Source organism: Eschrichtius robustus, chromosome 11 (genome assembly GCF_028021215.1).
Source record: "Eschrichtius robustus isolate mEscRob2 chromosome 11, mEscRob2.pri, whole genome shotgun sequence".
NCBI lineage: Eukaryota > Metazoa > Chordata > Mammalia > Artiodactyla > Eschrichtiidae > Eschrichtius > Eschrichtius robustus.
Genome location: NC_090834.1, coordinates 59,367,172 through 59,389,191, shown reverse-complemented (window position 1 = coordinate 59,389,191; position 22,020 = coordinate 59,367,172). Strand labels below are relative to the sequence as shown.

General features: G+C 57.7%; 1 protein-coding gene across 3 annotated transcripts; it reads right to left on the bottom strand.

Moving 5' to 3' along the window:
• Positions 1–287: 287 nt before the first annotated feature.
• WNT11 (Wnt family member 11) lies at positions 288–21,591 on the bottom strand. Of its 3 annotated transcripts, none has more exons than XM_068555110.1 (6): positions 21,320–21,591; positions 17,264–17,446; positions 9,842–10,077; positions 7,963–8,240; positions 4,921–5,213; positions 288–1,001 (listed from the first exon to the last, which is right to left on the bottom strand). In XM_068555110.1, the coding sequence occupies exons 2-6, from the start codon at positions 17,344–17,346 to the stop codon at positions 827–829; spliced, it is 1,065 nt and encodes a 354-aa protein (XP_068411211.1). In that variant the 5' UTR covers positions 17,347–17,446; positions 21,320–21,591; the 3' UTR covers positions 288–826. The 3 variants fall into 3 exon arrangements, with proteins under 3 accessions (XP_068411211.1, XP_068411213.1, XP_068411212.1); XM_068555112.1 differs by lacking the exon at positions 21,320–21,591 and adding an exon at positions 20,457–20,495; XM_068555111.1 differs by lacking the exon at positions 21,320–21,591 and adding an exon at positions 19,489–19,566.
• Positions 21,592–22,020: the final 429 nt, after the last annotated feature.

The following is a 22,020-nucleotide window of genomic DNA, read 5'->3' as shown; positions in this document are numbered from 1 at the left end:
TGACCGGGAGATCTTACAAGGAGGCTGGGGCCTGAGCTGGGTGGTGGAGCGTGTGGGAAACATCAATCGGACGCCGCCTCGCCTGGGAACCGGAGACTTCACCCAACCAGCCCCAGGATCCTCTGAGCTCACTTGAGGAGGCCAGAAACTGCAGGGGCGGCCTGGGGTTCTCAGCATTTATTTCATACAGCTGTTTAAAGAGCTTGTTTAAAATACAGATCATCATATATATATATATATATATATTTATATATATAAAATATATAAAGAGGAATTGAGGCCAGCCACCCCAAAGAAAAAGCTATGTTTTATAAATATTTCTATAGCTCCCACATCCCAGAGGAAGAAAAACAAAACAAAACAAAGAAACATTTACAACCCAAGCTAGTGGTTCCATGTGGTGGGCCCAGTAGGCTCAGACCCTGGGGTGGGCCGGGGGGTCTCGAGGGCTAGGCCTGCAGAACATTCTGGTGAGGAGAGGCTGACCTCCCACTTCCCAGGAGGCTGGGGTCTCTGGCTAGGAAAGGTCGAGTCTGCACCAGTCTTGCCAAACCCATGCCCCTGGCTTCTTAGACCCGCCTGGAAGGCAGCAGGTGGGCACTCCAGGGCCTCGGGCTGCCAGGTTATTTTTAATCTTGTCGGTTTCCTTTGATGTCCTGGCCCTCTTTCCCGGGTGGCCCGGCCTTCTGTTCCTGGTGGTTTCCAAGTGGAGGCAAAGGACAAGCCTCCTTCCACGTCTAGTATCTGGAATTCACAAGCCAAAATCCATGGGGCGTCTCCAGGCCCCCTGGCCAGCCTCTGAGGGTCCCCGAGGAGCAGAGCAGCCTCACTTGCAGACGTAGCGCTCCACCGTGCGCTCACACCTGCGGCAGGTGACATAGCAGCACCAGTGGTACTTGCAGTGGCACCGCTCGACCACACGGTCTGTGTAGGGGTTGTAGCCGCGTCCACAGCACATGAGGTCACAGCTGTCACTGCCATGCGACGTCTTGTTGCACTGCCTGGTGGGGGAGGGGAGGTCAGTGAGCATCCTGTCACCCACCAGTCCCCCCACTCCCAGCCAGGCAGCCCCAGCCTTCTCTGACCACGGCTGCAGCCTCAGTCCCCCTTGGACAGTGTTTTAGTCTTTCGGGAATTTAAAATAACCCTCTTTCCCAGGGGTACTTCTCACTTTTCCCTATATTGCCAATAGGCATTCGTCAAAATGAGGGGGTGTTTTGTTTCCTTTGTCTCTTTTCCTATATCTTCTACTTCTAAATACTTGACAGTGTCTCAGACCACTGTCTAATAATCCTGTCTTCGTATTTAATCCTTAATTATGCTGTAACAAGCGTAAAGATCGTTTTTACTTTTAGAATCCCAGGATGAATTCTGAAACAAACAAATGGCATCGGATGTGAGGCAAAGTGAGCGTTTGGCACTCTCTTGGTGGAGACAGAGGGTCTGTCAATAATTTGCCCCCTTTGAACCAGGCGCTTCCCTCCAGTATTTTATCTTATCCGAGGCAGGCAGGGTCTTTGGGTCAGTGGAATTACCATGCCCATTTTACAGATGGAAACAGGCTCAGCAAAGGGCAGAGGCCTGCTCAAGGTCTCACAGGAGTTTGCGGATAAGCAGGGCTCAAGCTCAGGGGTGCTGAAACCAAGTCCAGTGCATATTCTCCCCACCCTAAAGGGCAGAGAACCCATGGGCTGCCAGGGGCTGCATTTCTTCCTGAATCACTCCTGTGGGCAAAGAAGACACTGAAGGTCGCTATAAAACCCAAATATCCTTGCCATCAGCTCTTCTGTCTAGTGAAGAAACATCTGTGCAGGCTGGCATTTCATCTAGCTGGGCTTAGGCTAGACAAGGATGCTGTCATGGGATGCAGCTGGATCCCCACAGCCATGTGGACCAAGGAATCCCAGAATGTCTGAGGTGGGCAAGCCCTAGAGATGACCAAATCCAACCCTCATATTTCCTGATGGGGAAAATGAGGCACAGAATGGGGAAGGGACTTGCCCAGCATCACACAGGGTGAGCACGGGGTCTGTGAGAGTTCAGGAAGGCTTCCTGGAGGAGGAGGGATCATCCGGGCCATTGCATGAAAGATGAACAGGAATCTAAGACGGAGGGGAGGAGAAAGGGTGTTGGGGGCAAGGAGGACAAACACCTTGACCTGACCTATCTAAGGGGAGTGAGAGATGGATGAAGGAGCAGGGCTGGAGGCAGGGAGGCCAGGGAGGCTGCTGCCAGCAGCAGCTGAATAAGAGAAGCTAAGGCCTCAGCTGGGAAGGAGCCATGGGGAGGTAAGCAGGGGAGCACTTGGAGGGGGAGTCGGGAGGAGACGGCAACCTGCGTGTGGGGACTGTAAGCAGTTCCGGGCAGGAGGCAGGAGGGAACAGCAGAAAGAACACAGGCCCCAGAGCCAGACAGACCTGGGTTCAAACCCCAGCTCTGCTGCTTACTGGCTGCGTGACTTAAGGCAAGTCACTTAACATTTCTGGGCTTTGTTTAGTCACTCAACACCATTAGTCTCCCTCAGCCTGAACCTGAAGGTCTCTGGATGACTCCTCTAGGAAAGGGCAGTGGAAGGGGGCAGAGTTTCATTTTTATTTCTGGGTCCCTGACATGCAATGTTTGAAATCTGGCCTCCAACCTCAGAGCCAGACAAGGCCCGCGGTGGTGCCTGTGAGGGGGAGCTGGGGAGGCTGGGGCCTGGAGAAAGGGCAGGTTTCAGAGTTTGGAATAGGAACTGCTGAGGAGGCTTCAGTTCACCAGGCTGGATTTGAGGAGGGCATCTTGCCCAGCTAGGGGCCCAACCACGTGTACCACCTGTGTACCTGCCTTTTACAGTTAACAAAGTTCATTTGCATCCAACCCCCTGTACCCCGCAAATCCCTAATCTAGTAAAGCTCACGTTTCCCCTCCTCCAGGCAGCCTTCCTTGATGTCTAGGCTGAGACAGGGCCCCTCTGGGCTCCCCGTTTTCCCTGTCACAGTCTGCGCACTTGATGTCCCTCCCATCCCTGGTGCCCGCCAGAGCCTCATGTAATGCTGTAAGAAGTGTCTGTGGTTGTGAACCACTGAGATGTAGGGGCTGTTTGTTACTGCAGAAAGAGCTGACCCATACAGCTGTCTGCAGAGGCCCAGGGCTGAGCATGGCAGGAAGGCTGGGGGCGGTGGGGGATAGCATTCTGAGAAAGCAAGGGCGGTAGCTGGTGCTGTGGAATAGGGCCTCCTCACCAATAGGTTGGGGGCAAGTCCTAGGTGCAGAGTCGGGACAGCTGGGAAGGAAGAGACCTGGCAGCCTCGGGGAGGGGAGACTGTCATTCACAAACCCTTCCTACGGCACTGACACCATCCAGCAAGGAGGGGCTGCTCCGTAAATGTGATTAGAATCACTTGCCAACCTTCCCAAGTGAGTGGTATCATCCTCTTGGCACAGAAGACGAGACTTGAGCCTCAGGTAGGTGAAGGGATTTGCTCAAGGTCCCACAGCTAGGAAACTGCAGCGTCAGGGTGGGAACTGTGCTTCCCTGATGCGCACGTGCACACACACACACACACACACACACACACACACACACAGCGCCCCCGTGGATCCAGGGAGACCCTCTCTTTGCTCTGGGGTCCTCAGTGTGCTTCCCCCAGGTCCTCTGGGTTCTAGAATCCTCTCCCCAACCCCAGCCTCATCACACCCACCCTGACTGCCTCAGCCCAGACTCTCGCTTCTTCCCGTCTCCCCGGCCTGACCTGGTTCCATCTTCATTCTGCCTGAGCCTCTCAATCTGGCTTCCAGATGGGAGCCTGGGCCCCCTTGCAGAGCCTGCTGCCCTGGCCTGTGAGGATGGAGCCCCCCAAAGCAGTCCCCCTCTCCTGGAGGCAGGAACGTGGGCTGAGGAGGAAGCAAAATCTGGCCAGGCACCAACTATGTGCCAGACACGTTCTCAGACACCCTCACTCTGGTTCAATATTCTTTTAACCTGGAAGAACACTAGTTTTGTGGAATGCTATTAGGGGCTCCTTAATAAAAGAGTTCCACAGCCAAACACCTCTGGGAAACACTGGCTTAGACAGATCCTTTACTGCGGGATTCCTCAGAGCCTTTAATATGTTCTCGTGCCTTGCAAATCGCCAGAGAGAATTTCCCAACGTATTTGATTGCAGAACTATTTCTTTATAGCATTTCAGGACTGGATTCCTCCTGAACCATCTCCGGGAAGAGCTGCTCCCCTGAATCCTCACCAGCCCTTCCTGGCACACAGTAGGTCTATAGTCACCACTGGCTCCCTCCTTCTCTCCTGTCCTGAATCGGCTTCAGCAGCTGTGATGGGACCTGCTGTAGGGACCCCAGCTCTGGCTCTGAAATGGGGGACCGGGGGGAGGGAGGTGGGTGAACGCAGGCGGGGGCATGGGAGCGCCGTCTCTCCACAGAATGCAGGCCGACCTCGCTCTCCTGCTGCCCCTCTGAAAAGCGCTTGTCCTGGTTCCAGCTCCACACTGTGCAGACTTCCTGTGCGGCCACGGGCTGGCCACTGCTCCCACCTTCCCTTGTGCCTCAGTTCATTGGTCCAGCTCACAGGTTGTATGACATTTATCCTTCGCTTATTCATTTGACAGACATTTACTGAGGATCTATTTTATGTCAGGCAGCCTCTTTCCTAGCCTCTGTCTCCCACACTAGGGGGCAGGTGGGATGGGGGCCTCCCACGAGCCTCCATTCCCCAGGAGCCCCTGCCTGGGCGAGGTGCATAACAGCCACTCCCAGGAGCTCTGCCAGGGGCCCCTGGGACCCCACACCTCCACCTGGCGTTCAACTGGGCGGGGACTCCGTTCCCCAAATGCTGTCTGAGGCCCGACTGTGTGCCTGGCCCCGAGCTGGGATGGGGCACGTGCCACATGGCTGACCCTTCCTGCCAGGCTGGCGGCGGGCCCTTACCTGTCCTGCGTCCCATGGGAGCCCACCTTCTCGTTCTTCATGCAGAAGTCGGGGGAGCTCTGCAGATAGACGAGCTCCGAGTCCTTCACAGGCCGGATGTCCAGGTCCTTGGGCACAAGGTGCTTGCGGGTGCCCATGGGTCGGTGCACCACCTTGGTGGCCGACAGGTAGCGGGTCTTGAGGTCAGCGGCCACATCCCGAAGCTCCTGCAGCCCCTTCCAGCAGGTGCGGATGGAGCAGGAGCCAGACACCCCGTGGCACTTACACTTCATTTCCAGAGAGGCACGCAGAGCCTGTGGACAGTGGAGGGCGTCGGGCTGGGCAGCCAGAGCCCCCTCCCTGGCCTGCCCCGGGGCCCTGCCCCACCCTTCTGCCTGCCAGTGCTCTCAGGGAGTCACCACCTGCTCCAGGCCTCAAGTGACAGGGCTTTTTGCTCTAAAGCTGGGGGGTGTTGTGGATCCTTAGCTCCTCCTCCACCCTGGGGGGCAGCTGGGAGGGGCAGCAAGAGAGTGGCTTTTGCAGGGGCAACGGATGCCATTTATACACCTAGTGTACCAAGTGCTCTCACACTTAAAATGGCTTAATCATCACAGAAGCCCTTCATGGGGGATATCATTCATTTCCCCATTTAAAAAAGAGGAAATGAAGGCTCAGAGAGGCTGAGTCTCTTGCCCAAGGCTACACAGCTAGAAGATCTTGGGCTGGGATTTGAACCCAGGTCTGAGGGCAATTCCAAAAGCCATGGCTTTTCATCATTCTATGCTTTTTCTCTCTCACAAAATGCTTGCTGAAAAAAACGCGGGGAAAAGAAAAGGATGGGAGGGAGGGAAGAAGAGGCAAGAGGTGGGTGCTTGGGGGTGGGCCCCCTGGCCTGGCTGGCCTTCCCCTCTGCTGCCTGGTGCCGCGTCACCACTCAGCGCCTGTCTTCACGTGTGCTAAGCGGGTGTGTAATTGCTACCTTGCAGAGTTGTTGAAAGGATTCAACGAGATGACATATATGAAAGAGTTTTGTGAACTACAAAAGTTAAATCAATATTTGGTTTTGAAAAATCAGTCTAAGTAAGAATTATGGTGGAGAGGGGAGGCCTGGGCTTGGGGCCTGGGGAGACTCTAGCCCTGGCTTTGGAAGTGACTCTGTGCCACTATCTTCCGCGGGCCTCAGTTTCTCCCTGTGTACCTGAGGGGCATGAGTTGGACGCCTTCTGCAGGCCTTTCAGTTCTGCAGTCTAAGCCCCAACTCCTTGCACACAGGACTCAGATCCCTCTGCCCACCCCCCGCCTGCCCTGTGTACTCCACTGCAAGGGTTAGGGGTCCCCTGGGCCTACCCCTGCATCAAAAAGATGGGGAAACTGAGGCACACGGAGGGCACGGACTTGCCCAAAATCACACAGGGAGTTAGTGAGGAAGCTGGTCAAGGTCCCAGGGCTCCCTACCCCTCACAGTGCCAGGAAGTGGGGAATGAGGGAGTCCACTTGGGTCTAGAGTCTGGAACTGTCTCAGCAAAGCCTGTGGAGAGCACATAATGAAGTGAACCCGACTGCAGGGCACATTCGGCCTCCCAAGGGCACAAGGTACTTCTGAGTCATCCAGGAAAGGTAAACCACATTCAGCTCCTCAGCTCAGATGGCGGGAAGGGGCCCAGGCTTCCTGAGGCCATGGTGCCGGCGCTGAACACGCTGTCATCTACCCTCCCGGGCCCTTGCAGGCGGCCCCAGGGAGGCCAGCTCCTTGGCATCAGGGCCCCTGGGAAAGGGCTGATGTGCCTCTGGGGCTGAGGACCCTGTTTGGACTGCACTGCGGGATGGGACGGCTGTGCCCCCGGCAGCATGAGGCTCAGGCCTGGCCATGGGCAGGAGTGGGGCTGGGTTCTTGGGCGGGAGGCTGGGTGAAGGGCTCCCAGTGGGTTTCCAAGGGTGGGGGGGTGGGCCAGCAGGGTTGCGGGGCAGGAGTTCTGGGTCCCTAGCCAGGTTCTGCTACAGATCCACAGGGTGACTTGGCCTCAGTTTCCCCAAAGATGGCCTGGACGTCCTAGAATCCTTACAAGAGGGAGACCAGAGAGAGAGGAAGGTGAGGACAAGGAAACCTCTAGACCTGGAGTCCCATAGACCTGGGCTCCATTGCACCCTGTGTCCTCTGTGTCCTTGGCCAAGCCACCTAAGCTCCTTCTGCCTCACGTGGTGCTTCTGCACAACGGGCCTAACGAGGCTGCAGGGAAGAGGTCATGAGATGCCATCCACACCTGACACTCTGCCCCTGCGGGACCAGTTCCCCATCTGTAAGGAGGGGTAACAGTACCTCTTCACAGTGTGGTTTTGTGGACTACAGGAGAGAAAACTAATCAAGCACCCACCACAGTGTCTGGCACACTGATTGGTATAAAGTTTTTTTTTTTTTTTTAATTTTCAAAAAATAAAAAGGTCCATTCATTCACCTATGCATTCACCCCAACCTCCTGTGGAATGAGGTGAGGAATTAATGCAACACTGATAATAACAGACATGGAGGGGAAACCGTGTTTAGGAGGTTGGGGTGGGTTTTGGAGCCGGAAGAGAGTCCCCATTAGATCCAAGGAGACGACCCTTTAGCAAGGCTCTGCTGCTCCGCAGCCCTCTCCATGCGTCCTCCCACACCGGCCTTGGCCCAGAGCCCCAGAGGAAGACACTGAGGAACGTGACCAATGGGGACCAGAGAGCACCAACCCACCCCATTTTATAGATAGGAACAACTGAGGCCAGGGAGGAAGTGACTCGCCCAATGTCACACAGTGAGTTTAGAGCTCCTGACTCCCAGCTCAGTGCTCCTTCTGCCCCACCGACGTTCTCCAACCCAAATCCTGGTGGACCCCCTGGAGGAGGAGGAGCCAGGCAAGCCCCAAGCAGCTGGAGAGGGAAGAGCCAGGGGAGGCCAGGAGCACATCAGTGTGGGTGGATCAGGGCAGGGCCCGTCCCCCCCGCCACCCCTCCACTGGGGCACACTGGGCGGCCCTTTTCCGGCCAATTGGCACAAGCACAACCATCTGGGGTGGGTGGGGGGGTGGTTACCTGTCTCCCCACTTCACTGTTGTGTAGACGCATCAGTTTATTGGCTTGGGATCCTGTTTTTTTCACCTTCATAGGAGCATCGGAAAACTTGGCCCCCATGAGGAGCCCGTAGCTGAGGTTGTCCGCACATCCTCCCCAGCGGTTCCCGGGCCCGGGTGGCTCACCTGGGACGGGGCCGCAGGAGCAGCCCGGCAGGTCGCCGGAGGTGCAGGCCCGGGCGATGGCGTGGCTGATGGCGGCCGCCGACAGCGCATACACGAAGGCTGACTCCCGGGTCCCTGTGGGGAGGTGCGGGGTCAGCCGGGGCGGGCGACCCAGGGATAGGACCCTGCCCAGACCTGAGGGCCCCCACCTGCCTCTGCGAGGTCGGGCGGGGACAGGGGCGGCGAGCAGTGGAGCAGGTGGAGGATGGCATGACGACCGTTCATCTGTCACGGCCCCACCCTCCCCCAAACGCACTAGCTGACCCGCACGCTCTCTCACAAGCACGCAAAGCCAGCCCCGCCAGGGCACACCCTCACTCACACGCTCACCACGCTGCACTTCCTCCCCGCTTGCCCTGCACCCAGTGTTAGGGGCTGCTTTCGGGAACAGAAGGCCCAGTCCCTGAGCTCCTCAAAGACCAGTGAGCAAAGAGCCTGCTGTGGGGTGAAATGTGTCCCCTGAAAAGATATGGTCAAGCCCTGACCCCTGGGCCCTGTGAATGTGACCTTATTTAGGAATAGGGTCTTTGCAGGTGTAACTGACCTAAGATGAGGTCATTAGATGGAGCAGAGTGCGCCCTAATGCAATGACTGGTGTCCTTATGGGAAGACGGAATTTTAGATACAGAGACATAGAGGGCGGAGGCCATGTGACAGAGGCAGAGACTGAAGTGATGCAGCTATAAGCCAAGGAACACCGAAGACTGCGGCAGCCCCCGGAAGCTAAGAAGAGGCAGGGACGAATCCTCTCCCAGTGTCTTCAGAGGGAGCCCTGCTGACACCTTGACTCTGACCTCAGACTTCCAGCCTCCAGCACCGTGAGTCAGTTCTGTTGTCAGAAGCCCCCCGGTGCGTGGGGCTTTGTTACAGCAGCCCTAGCAAATTAAGATGGAGCCCAACGTGCCTTGAAAGTGGGGTGTCCTGGCCTTGCATCCAAGCAAGTTACCCCCCTTCTCAAGCCTCAGTATCCTTAACTGTAGAGTGGGAATGATAATACCTACCTCACAGGCTTGCTCTGGAGCTCAGATAATTCAGGAAGGAAGGAGGCTTTGTAAAGTGCTGCACAAACGTTAGCTGTCACCGTGCGGGGTAAAGATGAGATCCACTGGGGCGTTCCTACCCTTCAAAAGCCTCTCTATGATACATAGGGCCCCCAAATCCACCCCCAGAAGCCACCTCCTCTGGGAAGTCTTCTCCACAGATGTTCTTTAGTCCCTACATCACTTTGTGCCTTTCCCAGCACCTTCAGTCGGGCTGGTCTAGAATTAACTGCTCCACACCTGTCTGCCCCGAGGGCAGGCTCAGTCGCATTCTCATTACAGACCCCCCACCCCCAGAGCCTTCCTGCATCATTCATTCCTTTGTTCAGGCGTGAGGGGTACCTGTGCATTTGTACTGTCATTCAGGCTCCCCACACTGGTATATTCACTCACTATAGGTTCATTCATTCATCAGTTCACGCCCCAATACCCATGTCCATGATTAATTCATCCACCCACCCATCCGTGTATCCATCCATCATCCAGCTATTCACTCATCCCCCCATCACACTTCCAGCCATCCATCCATGAATTCACCCGCCTATCTAAACACACATATATTTATGCCTGAATTCATCCACCCCACCCCACCCGCATGCATTCCGCAGGCCCTAGCAGCCCCCGCTGGCCCCCTACCTCTCTCCAGGTCAAGCAGGTAGTTGGGGGCGAGCTCGATGGAGGAGCAGTTCCAGCGCATGTCCGCGAAGGCCCGGCGGCAGGCCTTCATGACCTCGCGGGCGGCGTGCACGATGGTGTGCATGAGCTCCAGGTTGCTGCGGCACAGCTGCACCTGCGCGGACACCAGGCCCTCCAGCTGCTTGCAGTGTTGCGTCTGGTTCAGTGCCAGGGCCGCCGGGGTCTTGGAGAGCGCCCTGCACACAGGCCAAAAGGCAGCAACCAATGGAAGGGAAGTCAGGGCTGTGAGGGGCCGTGCTGCTTCCACCCGCTGTACCGGCCCCAGCCTCTCCTCCACAGTCTTGGAGCCTTTGCTGGAAGGAGCTGGGAAACCAGGAGGCCAAGCACTGTCCCCAGCAGAGTAACGGCTCCCCCTCCCGCCCCCGTGTGACCTTGAGCACATCACTGTCCTTTTCTGGGCCTCAGGCCCTCATTCATAACATAGGATCATGGCCCCCATCCTACCTAAGCTTTATTATAATTATACTAACAATAAACAGTTTTATAGTTCACAAAGCACTCACATCCACAGCCTTATTTAGTCCCACACAGCTGTGAATGACTACTCTTTATTCAACATTCATTCAATACTGAACATGCCAGACAGTGTGCTAAGTGCTGGATTATTATAATCATCACCATCATAGTAATACACACTATTAATTGACCATTTACTAGATGCACAGTGTGAGTTAGGAGCTTCCCATTATGGCTTCGTTTAATTATTAAACCCATTTATTAGGCTGTAAAATCCCACATACATGCAAGAGATTCATTAAAAGATTAAAGAGCCACTCAATTTGGTGATGAATTGGACTTAGCCATTAACTTGCTATGTGACTTTAGATAAATCACTGTCCCTCTCTGGGTCTCAGTGTCTATATCTCTAAACTGTATTTCCCAGAATGGGTTCCAGGGAGACACTCTGAAAAAAGGGATCCATGGTCAATCAAGCACAGTTGGGGAATGTGATATACTACATCCCCCCTTGAAGAGCAGTAATGCACATTTACATTTTAAAGGCCCTGAGAAGTCCTGCAGCAAAGCAACAGGCTTGGTTTTGTTTAACTTCCAAGTCTGCTGAGCACAAAACCCTTTATTTGAGGAGTGCTGACCTCCTCCATGCTTTGGGAAATGCTGGCCTAGGGGGTCCCTATGACCTCTAGTGATGTTATAGGACCTAAGAGCTTCCAGATCCTGGTTCTGGGCACTGGGATTCCCAGACTCTAGGACCAGGGGTCGATCCTGCATTCAGCTTCCTCCCAGGCCTTCTCTGAGGAGTAGACTGCATCAGGCAGCCCCTCCTCTTAAGTGGAGGCTAGAGGGACCCCACAGCCTTAAAGGGTTCCATATAGACCCACCCCCTACCCTAGGGCCAGCTGGTCCTCAGAGACCCAGCAGAGACCCCGGAGGGACAGGCGGCAAGAAGGGGCCAATATTCAGGCCCAAGTGCTATGTGCCCCACTTGCTGGGACCACAGCAGACCTCACCCAGCATCATGACCGAGACCTGGTGAGGCCCAGCTCCTCGAGGCCCTGGCCTGAGATCCCAAGAGAGGCAGCCTGGTGCCAAAGAACAGCACGGGCCTGGGCAGACTCCTGGCTCTGTCACCCCCACTCCCCTTGTGACCCTGAGCAAGTCAAGTAACCTCGCCTCTCCCATCAATCTCCCAGCATTGTCTGAGGGACTGACCTCAAGGCCCCTCAAAACCTGGCCCTCCAGCCCTCTCTGGCCTCCCGTCCTTGTCCCCCATGTGTCCTAATATCTGCCACACCAGACTCCTGGCTTCTCTGACAGGGACTGCCCTACCACCACGCGTATGCCCAGGCTTTTCCTGGTGCCAGGAATGCCTTTCCCCTTGCTCCTGTACCTAAATGAATAAATGAACTTGATCTACTTGTGGAAGAAATATTTACTAAGCACCAACTCTTCCCAGACATAGATCCTTTCCTCAAGGAGCCCCTCGTCTAATGGCTGCACAGACCTATCACCAGTTATAAGGCAATGACCCAGATGTTCCAGTTCATGGGCTGGCCCAGGGAAGAGCTCAGGCTTTGGGCACCAGCTGTGTGAGCTGGGTAAGTTACCCAACCTCTCTGGGCCTCATGGTCCTCATCTGTTATAAGAAAATGATAAATTCTACTTCAAAAGGTGACGGCAAGACTTAAATACGATGATGGATGTAAAGCACTCGGGGCAATCATAAATGGGATCCCTTGCTTGTTGCCACGTGACTCTTGGACCAGAGGGAGTCAGAAGACCTAGGTTGTGGCTCAAGCTCTGGCCTCTATGTGCTGGGCAATCCTGGGTGAACTGCTGCCACTCTCTGAGCATCAACTAAAAAATGGGGACTCCTGGAGGTCTTGTAGGGGCTGAATGAGTTAATACGTGCTACACTGAGTACTAATAGGTTAGTTTGCTTCCTGCTGCCTCTCTCTGCCATGCCCCACCCATCCTACACCTCCAAAATACAGAAATCATCCCCGAGGCCTGGAAAGCAGACCCAAGGCAAGTGGGCATGGCCTGGTGTCTGTGGTTGGAGTGGCACAACCCAGCCTGTCTGAGATTGACTGTGGGTATCTTGGGCCATCTTCCCTCACTGTGACCCCTGGCCCATCCCTACCCCACCAAGGCATGAGCCAAGAAACCTTTGGTGTATCTGGATGCAGACCTCAGGCATGGTTGCCTGACCCTGCCTGTGACTGGGGAACCTGCTGCCTGAATTCCGGATGACTGGATGAGGGGTGACCACACAGGGACAGATATCACCCCCTCAGCCTGTTTCTTGGTTGTTACAGCCCCTCTGCCACCACCTAGCAGTGTCCACGCGCATGGACCCACTGTCCCAGGTGGGCACAGCACTCCCCAGTTTACAGAGCCTCTCATTTCATCCCATTCTTACAATGCCCGAGGGGCCTGGGAGATTATCTATCACCCCCTTTGTACAGAGGAGGAAGCTGAGGCGCTCCAGTGCCCAGGCGCTCGGCCTCCTCTGGATACCATCCTCCCTCAAACCTGGCCTCACCTTCCCAGGTCCCCTCTCTACTGGGCTTGGGGCCGTCCATGCTCAGCCTGTCCTGAGCCTGCTCTGCCCATCACCCTTGCCCGGCTTCCATCCTTCCCCTCTGAGCCACTTTGCTGTTTCACAACAGGAAGGATTACAGGAGATACACGAGAAAACACCCAGCACGGTATCCGGCACACAGCAGGCACCCGTGCAGGGTGGCTGCCTTCCAGGTCCTTCCCCTGGGCTCCTGCTCAGAAAGCGGATAATGTAAGCTGAGACTTTTCCTGGGGAGCTCAGGTTGCGGCTTCCGAGGAGGGGTCCTCTGGGCTCCTGGGGTCTGGGGACCCTGGGCCACTCTGGGTCAGTCTGTCCATCTCTGAAGTCATCAAGCATCCACCTCCCCAGCTGGTGGTGAGAGAGGTTCGATGAGGGAAAGCCGGTGAGGACGCTCCCGGATGAGGCACAGACTGACCAGGTGGGCAGAGGACACACGGGAAGCATTCTGCAGGTCCTGGGCAGGCGCGGGGCTGCGGAGAGAGCGGCCGGGACAGAGCGGCCAGCTGCGGCATGCTGGGGGAGGCCTGCTCGCGGGAGCGTGCAGACTGGGAGATCAGGAGGCGGGAGGCAGCGGATTCCACTCCCGAGGAGGGCGATGCGGTCATCTGGTAATTAGTGGTAATGACCGTTTCTAACTAAGGCCCCCTTGGGGAGGTAATCAAGGATTAGGGTGGGAGGCGGGGGAGTTACCCGTCTGGACATCTCGTCCAGCTTGCCTCACTGCAGCGCACCCCTAATTGAAAACATTTTGGTTTATCTGGGGGTGGGTGCATGGGGGAGAGGGTGGAAGAGAGGACAGGAGGGAACAGAGAGTTCACAGGCGAGGCCTATGCCCAGGGTGCTGCTGGGGTGGCCGAGGTCTCTCTCATTCAGGAGTTGGGGTTCTCCTGGGATGGCGGGGGTGGGGGAGGCGCAGAGACCTGGGTTTCAGCTCCAGCTCAGCACATCTAACGGTCCCACCTTGGGCAAGTCACTGCCCCTCGCCGGGCCTCAGTGTCCCCACCCCATTGTGGAACTGGGGACACTGAGGCCCAGAGAAAGGCAGGGCTAGCCCCGACCTGTACACAGCCAGCCAATCAGAGGCAGAGCCAAGCTAGAATCCAGGACTCCTAACCACAGGCTAGGGCTCTTTCACTCCCATTGTAGAGATGAGGAAACTGAGGCTCAGAGAGGCTAACATGATTGATTTGCCTGAAGCCTGGCTCATGGCTAGTGAACTGGCAGAGCTCGGGCTGGGACCCAGGCCTTCCAACTCAGGTCTGGTGCTCCTCCCAGCCTCTCTGCGGCAGCTGTGTCCCTTCTGAGTCTCTTAGGACTCTTCCTCAAGAGGCCCAGCCCCGGAGTAAGCAGCAGACTTGGGGCTGCCCGGGGTGGGTGGAGTGGCCTTTATGGGTCCTCCCAGCCACCCTGGGCCTTCCCCTCACTGGGTAACCCCAGTGGTTCACAGAAGGCTGGAACCATCCTCCCTGCCCACCACAGGGCAGCCAGAAAAGGATGTCCCCACACTTCTGGTCTGAGTCTCCCAGCACCTGGCTTGGGTGGGAGGTGAGGTAGGGAGGGGTCCCCCAGGTTATTTCTGATCAGGTGCTTCCACCCCTTCTCCCTTACCCCCTACCCCACAGAAAGCCCAAGCTGAGTCCCAGGTCCCCAGTGGGTGGGCAATCTGGGTCACTCAGCCACGTTTACTTTCATTTCCCATGTCAAATGCCCCTTTCCTCTTCAGCTCACTTTCCAAAGCCCAGGGCAGCAGGGTCCTCTGGGACATCCCCAGGGCAGCTGAGTCTCCTGGATGAGTCCCCAGCTTCCCATCCCCACCGTACCCTTCCCTGTTCCCAACTGGCCTGTGGCTCCCTGTGACCAAGAGGCCCCAGAGCCACGCAACTTAACTCCAAGTCCTGCCTCTGCTGCCTACTAGCTGTGACAGCCAGTTCGTTAAAGACCCACTGAGCCTCCACTTCCTCTTCTGATTAATGAGGGTGATGGCAGAACCCACCTCACATGGTGGCTGGGAGATTTAAATGAAACAACATACATCAAGCACTTAGAACAGTGCCTGACACGTACCAAGGCCACATATACATACAGACACACACACACACACACACACACACACAGAGTTGTTATTCTTAAACTCCACTCCTTCTCCTGCTTCCCCCTCTATCTTCAGCTCCAGCAAGAGTTTAACCACTATCAAAGAGGTTTGGCTTCATGGAGCCTGTCTGCCTGGCTTCTGATCCCACATCCACCATTAATTAACTAGCTGTGTGACCTTGGGCCAGTTACTTAACCTCTCTGTACCTTAGTTTCCTCATTTGTAAAATGGTAGCGATAAGAATGTCACCTACTTCATAGGAGTGTTATCAAAGTTAAATGTCTAAAGCTCTGGGGATTTACTAGTAAGCCCCTGTAATTCCTGGCTTCTCTGTTTCCCCACACACATCATCCTACCCCTGCTGTTCCCTCTGCCTAGGATGCCTGCTTTGCATTCCATCCATGGCCATCGAAATCCTATCTATCCTTTGAAGCCAGACTCAGAGTCACCTCCCTTATGTGGGGCTAACCACACCTCCTCTGGGCTCCCATGCTCCCTCTCCTAGGACACAGCCCAAAGTTCACTTTGTACGTTTTATATGTCTGTCTCCCCCAACAGGCTGGCAGCTCTTTTAAGGCAGACACTGAGTTGTACTCATTATTTGTGGCAGCCTGGGCTATGCAGTGGGGACAGCATGGATGTTGGGCTGAACTAGCCATCTATTTCAGACCCTACCCAGCCACGTGCCAGCTTGGGGGCCTGTAAAAGTCACACATTTCTCAGAGCCTCAGCGTTCCCACTGTGGCGTGGGAATTCTAGCAGTGTCCCCCAGAACACTCTAGGGGTGAGCCCAGTTCTTGGCCTCTGATGCTCCTTGGGTCCTTTAACAAAGCCCTTCCCTCTCTGGACCTCAGTTTCCTTATCTGTAAAAGGTTGGTGGTGAGTGAGGAGGGCTTGGGCTCCCTGATCAGAGGTTCTCACCAGCTGCGACAGTGCCAGGTACCAGCAGTAGGAGGAAAGTGGCTGATTTCTCATAAAATTAGTCAGGAGGGGCTGAGAAGAGCCGGTGCCCCCAGGCTGGGAAGCTGCTGAGCTCAGGCTTCTCCTTGCAAACAAGAAATGCAAGAAGATGGGGTTCCCCTCTCAAGAGAATTAATGGATAACTAAGTCCCAGCAGGGGTAGGGCTGGTGACCTCGAGACTGTTTGCCGGTGGCCCAGCCACTATTGCCCATTTTCCAGCTAATCCACGAACCGTCCTCGCAGCCCCTCCCCAGCCCATAGTCTGTCCCATGCCTGTCTTATCTGCATGGCTCCCCGCCCCCGACCTGGAACTCTAGACTATGTCCTGTCCTGGACTTTTCCACCACTCAGGGAGTTCCTCCACCCAAAGTGCCCTCCTCTCACTGCCCCCACCCACCAAACTCCCAGAGACTCCTCAGGCCCGTCCTAGGAGCACCACCCACGAAAAATCTACCTAGGGTCCCAAGGATGTGCCCCCCACCAGGTGATCTCCTCTCCTCTGGGCTCCCACAACACCGCCCTGGGCTCTCCTGGGGCACTTGGGAGTTATTTACAGCCTGGGCTTATCTCTTCCAGACCAGAGGGCAGCTCCTCCAGGAAGGGGCTGGCTTTTACTCCTTTCTCCCTGCCCTCCCTGCCCACAGCCCAGCACAGAGCAGGCAGTCCCTTCTGCTGGATGGAAAAGAGTCTCTCTCCCACTTGCCCCTCCATTAATAATTTCTATCTAAAGGACTACCCTTCAGCATCCGACAGTTTATGGGGTTCTTTCATGAGCCGCTTCTCATCTTGTCCTCCTTTGACAGAGGAGGACGCTGAGGCTCCCAAGAGGCTGAGTGACACTTCCCCAAGGTCACCCAGGTGGTGGGGTCTGGACTGTTTGAGAACCTCCAGCTAGGGTCAGGAGACTGTCAAGGAACATAATATTGAGCAGGCCTTGTGTGCAGGGCGCAGACCCTCTAGATTGGGCCCCCTGACCACGCTCTCTTTCCATCTGTCCCTGTGGAGGTCTTGCGCAACCCTCGGCGCACGGAACAGGGCAATTCTGTCGTCCTCCACGCCCTGTCTTGCTCCTCCCGCAGGTAAGGACAATATTTAACAGAGGAGGAAAAGGAGGCTTAAAAAGGGTGACTTGCCCACGACCCCCAGGCAGCTTCGGCTCCCTGGTCTTGGGCACGCTGGCCCGATCCAGGGGGCCCCTTAAGGCTCTCCGCCTCCCCCAGCCGCGAATCCCGGGGCCCATGTGCGTGGACGCGGGTCCCTACTTACAGCCACTTGATGCCATAGCACACACTGGTCTGGAGCGCCAGGGCGAAGAGCAGCGCCTGGCAGACCTGCGGCCGCGCCCTCATCCTCGCGCGGCTGGCGCGCCGGGGGGTCGCACCCTGGGGAAGCCGCGCCGAAGTCCCGCCGCGCGCCCGGCCGCCGTCGCTCCTCCTGCGTGCACGCCGCCTGCAGTCGGGGAGAGCGGAGGCAGCGGATTAAGGCTGCGCGCGGGGCGGGGGCCACGCCGGGGGGGGGGCGTTTTATTCAAATTACAAAGGAGGGGTCGGGGCCCGGGGAGGCCGGGCGCGCGGCGGGCGTCGCCTCCCGCCCCGCACAGCCCGGGACGCGGCCGGCGTCTGGCTCGAATTAAATGCCTCTGGAGCGCGGCCCAGGGCTTGTCCACCTAGTGCGGCCCGGCGGGAAGGGAAGAGGGCGACAGGACCAGAAACTCCGGAGAGACCAGGCAGAGAGACAGCGAGAGGGAGAGAGACCCTCAGAGAGCGAGGCTGAAAGACATTTGGCAGAGGGAGAAGCCCGGATAGGCACACAGTTCTCGAGAGGGACGGAAAGAAGACGAAGGGGGTCGAGGGCGGAGACCGCGGGCGGGCGAGGGGAGGAGCAGATTCGGGGCCCAGGATCTGGGTACTCATCTCCGCAATATTAATTGTTAGTTATTATGAGCCTGGCCATTCTCCTTCCCTGCTGGGCCTCGGTTTACCCCCTCTGTAAACTGGGGACACAATTGTGATTCAAATTGTGATTAGGACATAATTCACCTTTTAAAAAGAACATTCACCTAACGCGATCGCATTTTTTCCTCCCAGCAACCCTGGGAGATAGATACTATCACTGCCCCCATCTCACAGATGAGAAAACTGAGGCGCAGAGATGTGAAATAGGGTTGTTCAGCCCGCGAGCGGCAGGTCCATGCCCCGTGTTTTACTCTCATGTCTACCCGGTGTCCGGTGAGATCATGGACCGTGAGAAGACAGGGAAATGGGGGCTGGCTCTGGGCATCAGTTTCTCAACCTGGAAAGGGGAGGATGAGAAATGGGATGGCAAAGGTCTTTGTACAGTGAAGGCTGTTCAGGGTCCTGAGTCTCTGAGTCCCTCTAGCGGTACCCTTCTGCAGGGTCGGATGGTGCCCAGGCCGGAGCGGAGGCTGGGCAGCCTGGCCTTGGCTAAGCTGGGAAGCTCACGGGGCCGGTGCGATGCCGCCTCGGCCGCCAGGCGGCGTCCTGGGGCCGCGGAGTAGTCCTTACCCCGCCCGCAGGCCGCAGAGTCGCTTTCTCCGGCTTTTTTCTTTTTCTCCTTTGTCTCCCCCTCTTCATTTCACATCATTAACTCCCTTCCCAGCTTCTTCCAAATTTACCAACAACTGGCGTTCTCCCGGAGGTAAACACAGCCTCAGCCCCTCTCCCCTGGGGAGGAGCAGACAAAGGGATTCCTTTCTCAAGGGTTTGTGGAGTTGGAAAAAGGAGGCGCCTTAGTGCGGGCGCTTGAGCGAGAAGGGGGGGTTGACCTTGGGCAAGCCTTCCACCACCCCAGCCTCAGTTTCTCAGTTTCCCCTTCTATGAAAACAAGGGACTGGACTTCACGCATCTCCTGAGGTCTTTCCAGCCTCCAGTAGCCTGCGGGTCTTCTGAGCTCCCCTCTGCCTAAGTTCCCACTATTACGTCTACCTGCGTAGTGTGTGCATGTACGAGTGCGCCTTAAGCGCGCGCGCGCGCGCGCACACACACACACACACACACACACATTTTAAATCCCACTGTTTTCTGGAGCCTTCGGCATGACCCAGAGCAAGGCAGAGAGAAAACTCTGAATTACATTTTCTTTCTCCTCCGCAGAGTCCCCCAGCTGGGCGCCGAACACCGTGGCGCTCGCTACAAACTTTGCCGAATTATGGCACGGGGGCGGGGAGGCGGGGGTTGGTGTTTCAGCTGGGGTAGCAGTCTAACTGTGCCCCCTCTTCCCTCCCAGCCTGTATCCAAACCTTTTGTCTTACTGGCCCTGAAAGTTTACCATGCTCCTGAGAACGAGAAAAATATCGGCTGGATGTGGGGGGGGGGGGGGGGGCGGGGGGAGAGGGGAGAGGATCAAAAACTCCAGCCACTGTCTCTCCTCGCCCCTACCCCCTCCCCAAGTGTGGGCTCCCCCCTAAGGCGCCCAGCATTCCAGGGTAGGGAGGAAGGGCTGCACTCGGAGAGAGGAGAGCTCGGACTCACAGCAGGGGATCCGTGTCCAGCCCAACTCGCCCAGAGAGAGGAGGGGCCGCCCGGGTCACGGCGCACGGGGACCCAGGCGTCCAAGCTACTCCCGGCTCTTTCGGAGCGGCCCCGGTAGTCCTGGGCTTCTCCTTTCGCTGTCCCACCACGTCGCTGGGGGAGGCGGCTCCTGGCCCGGGCCTCTGGGTTCTGACAGGTTATTCCTGTCCAGTGTCAGAGTGTCTAGGACAGCCGCGCGGGCCGCTGGGTCACCCTCAGCCTGCGCCTCGCGGGTCAGGGAGCACTCGCCTCCCTGAGCCCCCGGCCCGCCAGGGGGCGCTAAACCGGGGTTCGAGGTGGGATACGCCGCAGCCTCCCGCGCCCTGGGACCCTGGGCAAATCCCCTCCTCTTCCTGGACCCCCATGTCCCCCTCTGGGGACTGTATGAGGTGTAAAGTAAGTGCCCTCTCAATTCTGGTCTCTCTATAAGACATCCACTTGCCGTGGTCAGTCCCGAACTGCCCGACCCCTTGCTTCAGGCCCGGCTCGGAACCTCCCTTGGGGTCAGGCGCGTAGTGGGCCCGCGTCAAACCACAGTGTCTTTGGAGAGAAAAGCGGTCCCTTCCTCCCCCCGCTGGGGATAAAGTTCAAGCTACCTCGCTTGCAGCGGGCGAGAGAGGAAACCTCTGGTGCACACTCTGGGCACCGCGAGCGCAGTAGCCACGGCCTGGCTCTAACAGGTGGTTGTAAGACTTGGGCTCTGGAAGGCCCTGGAAACCCCGCTGCCAGGGCGGCTGCCCTTCTGAGGCAAAGCCGGCGGAGACACGCCGAGCTTCCCCTTCCCGGATGAGCCTGCGCTGGGCCGGGAGCCGGCACCGCGCGACGGCGCTGAGTGTCCCCGCCGCGCGTCGGCCCTGAAGCCTCCGGGTGCGCGGCTCGCAGAGCCGACCCGGAGAACCGGTGACGCCGAGCAACTGCTTCAAGATTACCTGCGACGCCAAGCGAGGCGGGGCCGCAACCCGGCTTTGACCCTGGCCGCGAGTCTTTTGAGATGTGTCTGCTGGGCTGCGGACGATGCGCCGGTGGCCCGCGAGACGGGTTATTTTGGAAGTGGGAAGGGTGGGGTGGGGTAACTCGGGGCACCTCCCACTATCCCCTCTGGGCCCGACCCCGAGCCCCTAAGGACCGTGAGGGTCATGGAGGCACCTCAGCTCCGAGAGTTGGGAGGTGTGAGACTCGTGCGCGAGCTCAGCCAGATGTTCGGGGCTGCTCCAGATGTGCCTCGGGGCCGGGACAGGACTTTCCTCCTCCCCAACCCCCAGCCTGGAGCTCAGGTCTGTAAACAAACTATCGGTTCTCCCCCTTATCCCGCCGCTTCTGGGAGCAAGTCTCAAAGCGAGGCGTCCGCCCTGGTCCCCCGATTTAGTAGGAGCTGCCGTAGTTCTCTGCCTTTTGCCGCCCTCTCCTGCCCCGCCACACACACCCTCTGCCACAGGATCCAAGTCCCCCACCCCCGGGATGGCTCGGGCATGACCTCATCCGTGGGCTGACTGGGAGGGAGAGGGTCGAATCGGGGGGAACAGGGCCGGGAAGGCTCGAGGCGGGCCGCGGGAACTGCACAGCCCACCTCCACCGCTCATCCGCTTAAAGCCCGCGCCCCCAGCCCCCGGCGCCTGCGCTCGGTGAGGGGAATGCCTGCGAGAGCCGCGGAGGAGAGGTACGGAGAAGGTCTTGCTTTGCTTACCGGGAGCGGTTGCCCAACGGGGTCACGCCTTCCCCCTCGGACTCGCGAGCCCCGCGCCCTGGCAGGTCCCCGCTGAGAGCCCGCCCGCTGCCCGCGGCCACTGCTCACCTCCTGGGGCGCTCGCCTGGCCGGGCGGGCGGGGGAGCGGCGAGCGCAGCCCCCAGCGGACCCGGGAGCTCTCCGGGCTGGGCAGGCGGCGAGGGCGTCCTCTTCGCGAGCTGCCAGAGAAGGACGCCCGGGATCCCGGCGGACAGAGGCCTGCTGGGGTCCCGCGGGGACTGGGGCGCACACTCAGGCTGCTCTGGAGGGCGCTCGGCTCCCGGGGCCTGCGCTCGCCCGCTCGCCGGAGCTCTCCGCCTCACCCGGCACGGTCTCTGGTGCTGGCCGCCCGAACTGCTTTATAAGGCACGGGCAGCTGCTTTGATCCGCCCACGTCAGCGCGCCGAAACCCCACCGGGTGGCTCCGGCCTCGCGCGGGGGCCGGGGGCGGGGTCCCCGCGGATGCCACGCACCCGCGGCGCCAGCGGCACGAGAGGACGTCGCACCCTGTTGAGCTACAAAGAGGAGACTTACTAACTATAACTATAGCTGGTGTGTACTGAGCGTGCGGGCTGTGAGCCTACTGCGCGCCTGGGGCGCTCGGGGGCCCAGGTGGGGAAGGTTTCTAAACCTCGCAGCAAGCCCCGCGAGGATCCTCAACCCCGTCTAGTTCGACAGAGGAGGAAGCCACAGCTCAGAGGGAAGTCGGCCTTAGGTCTCATTCTGGAGCCCGGGCATCACTAGGTGTTGGTCTTGCAGCTCGGTTACTA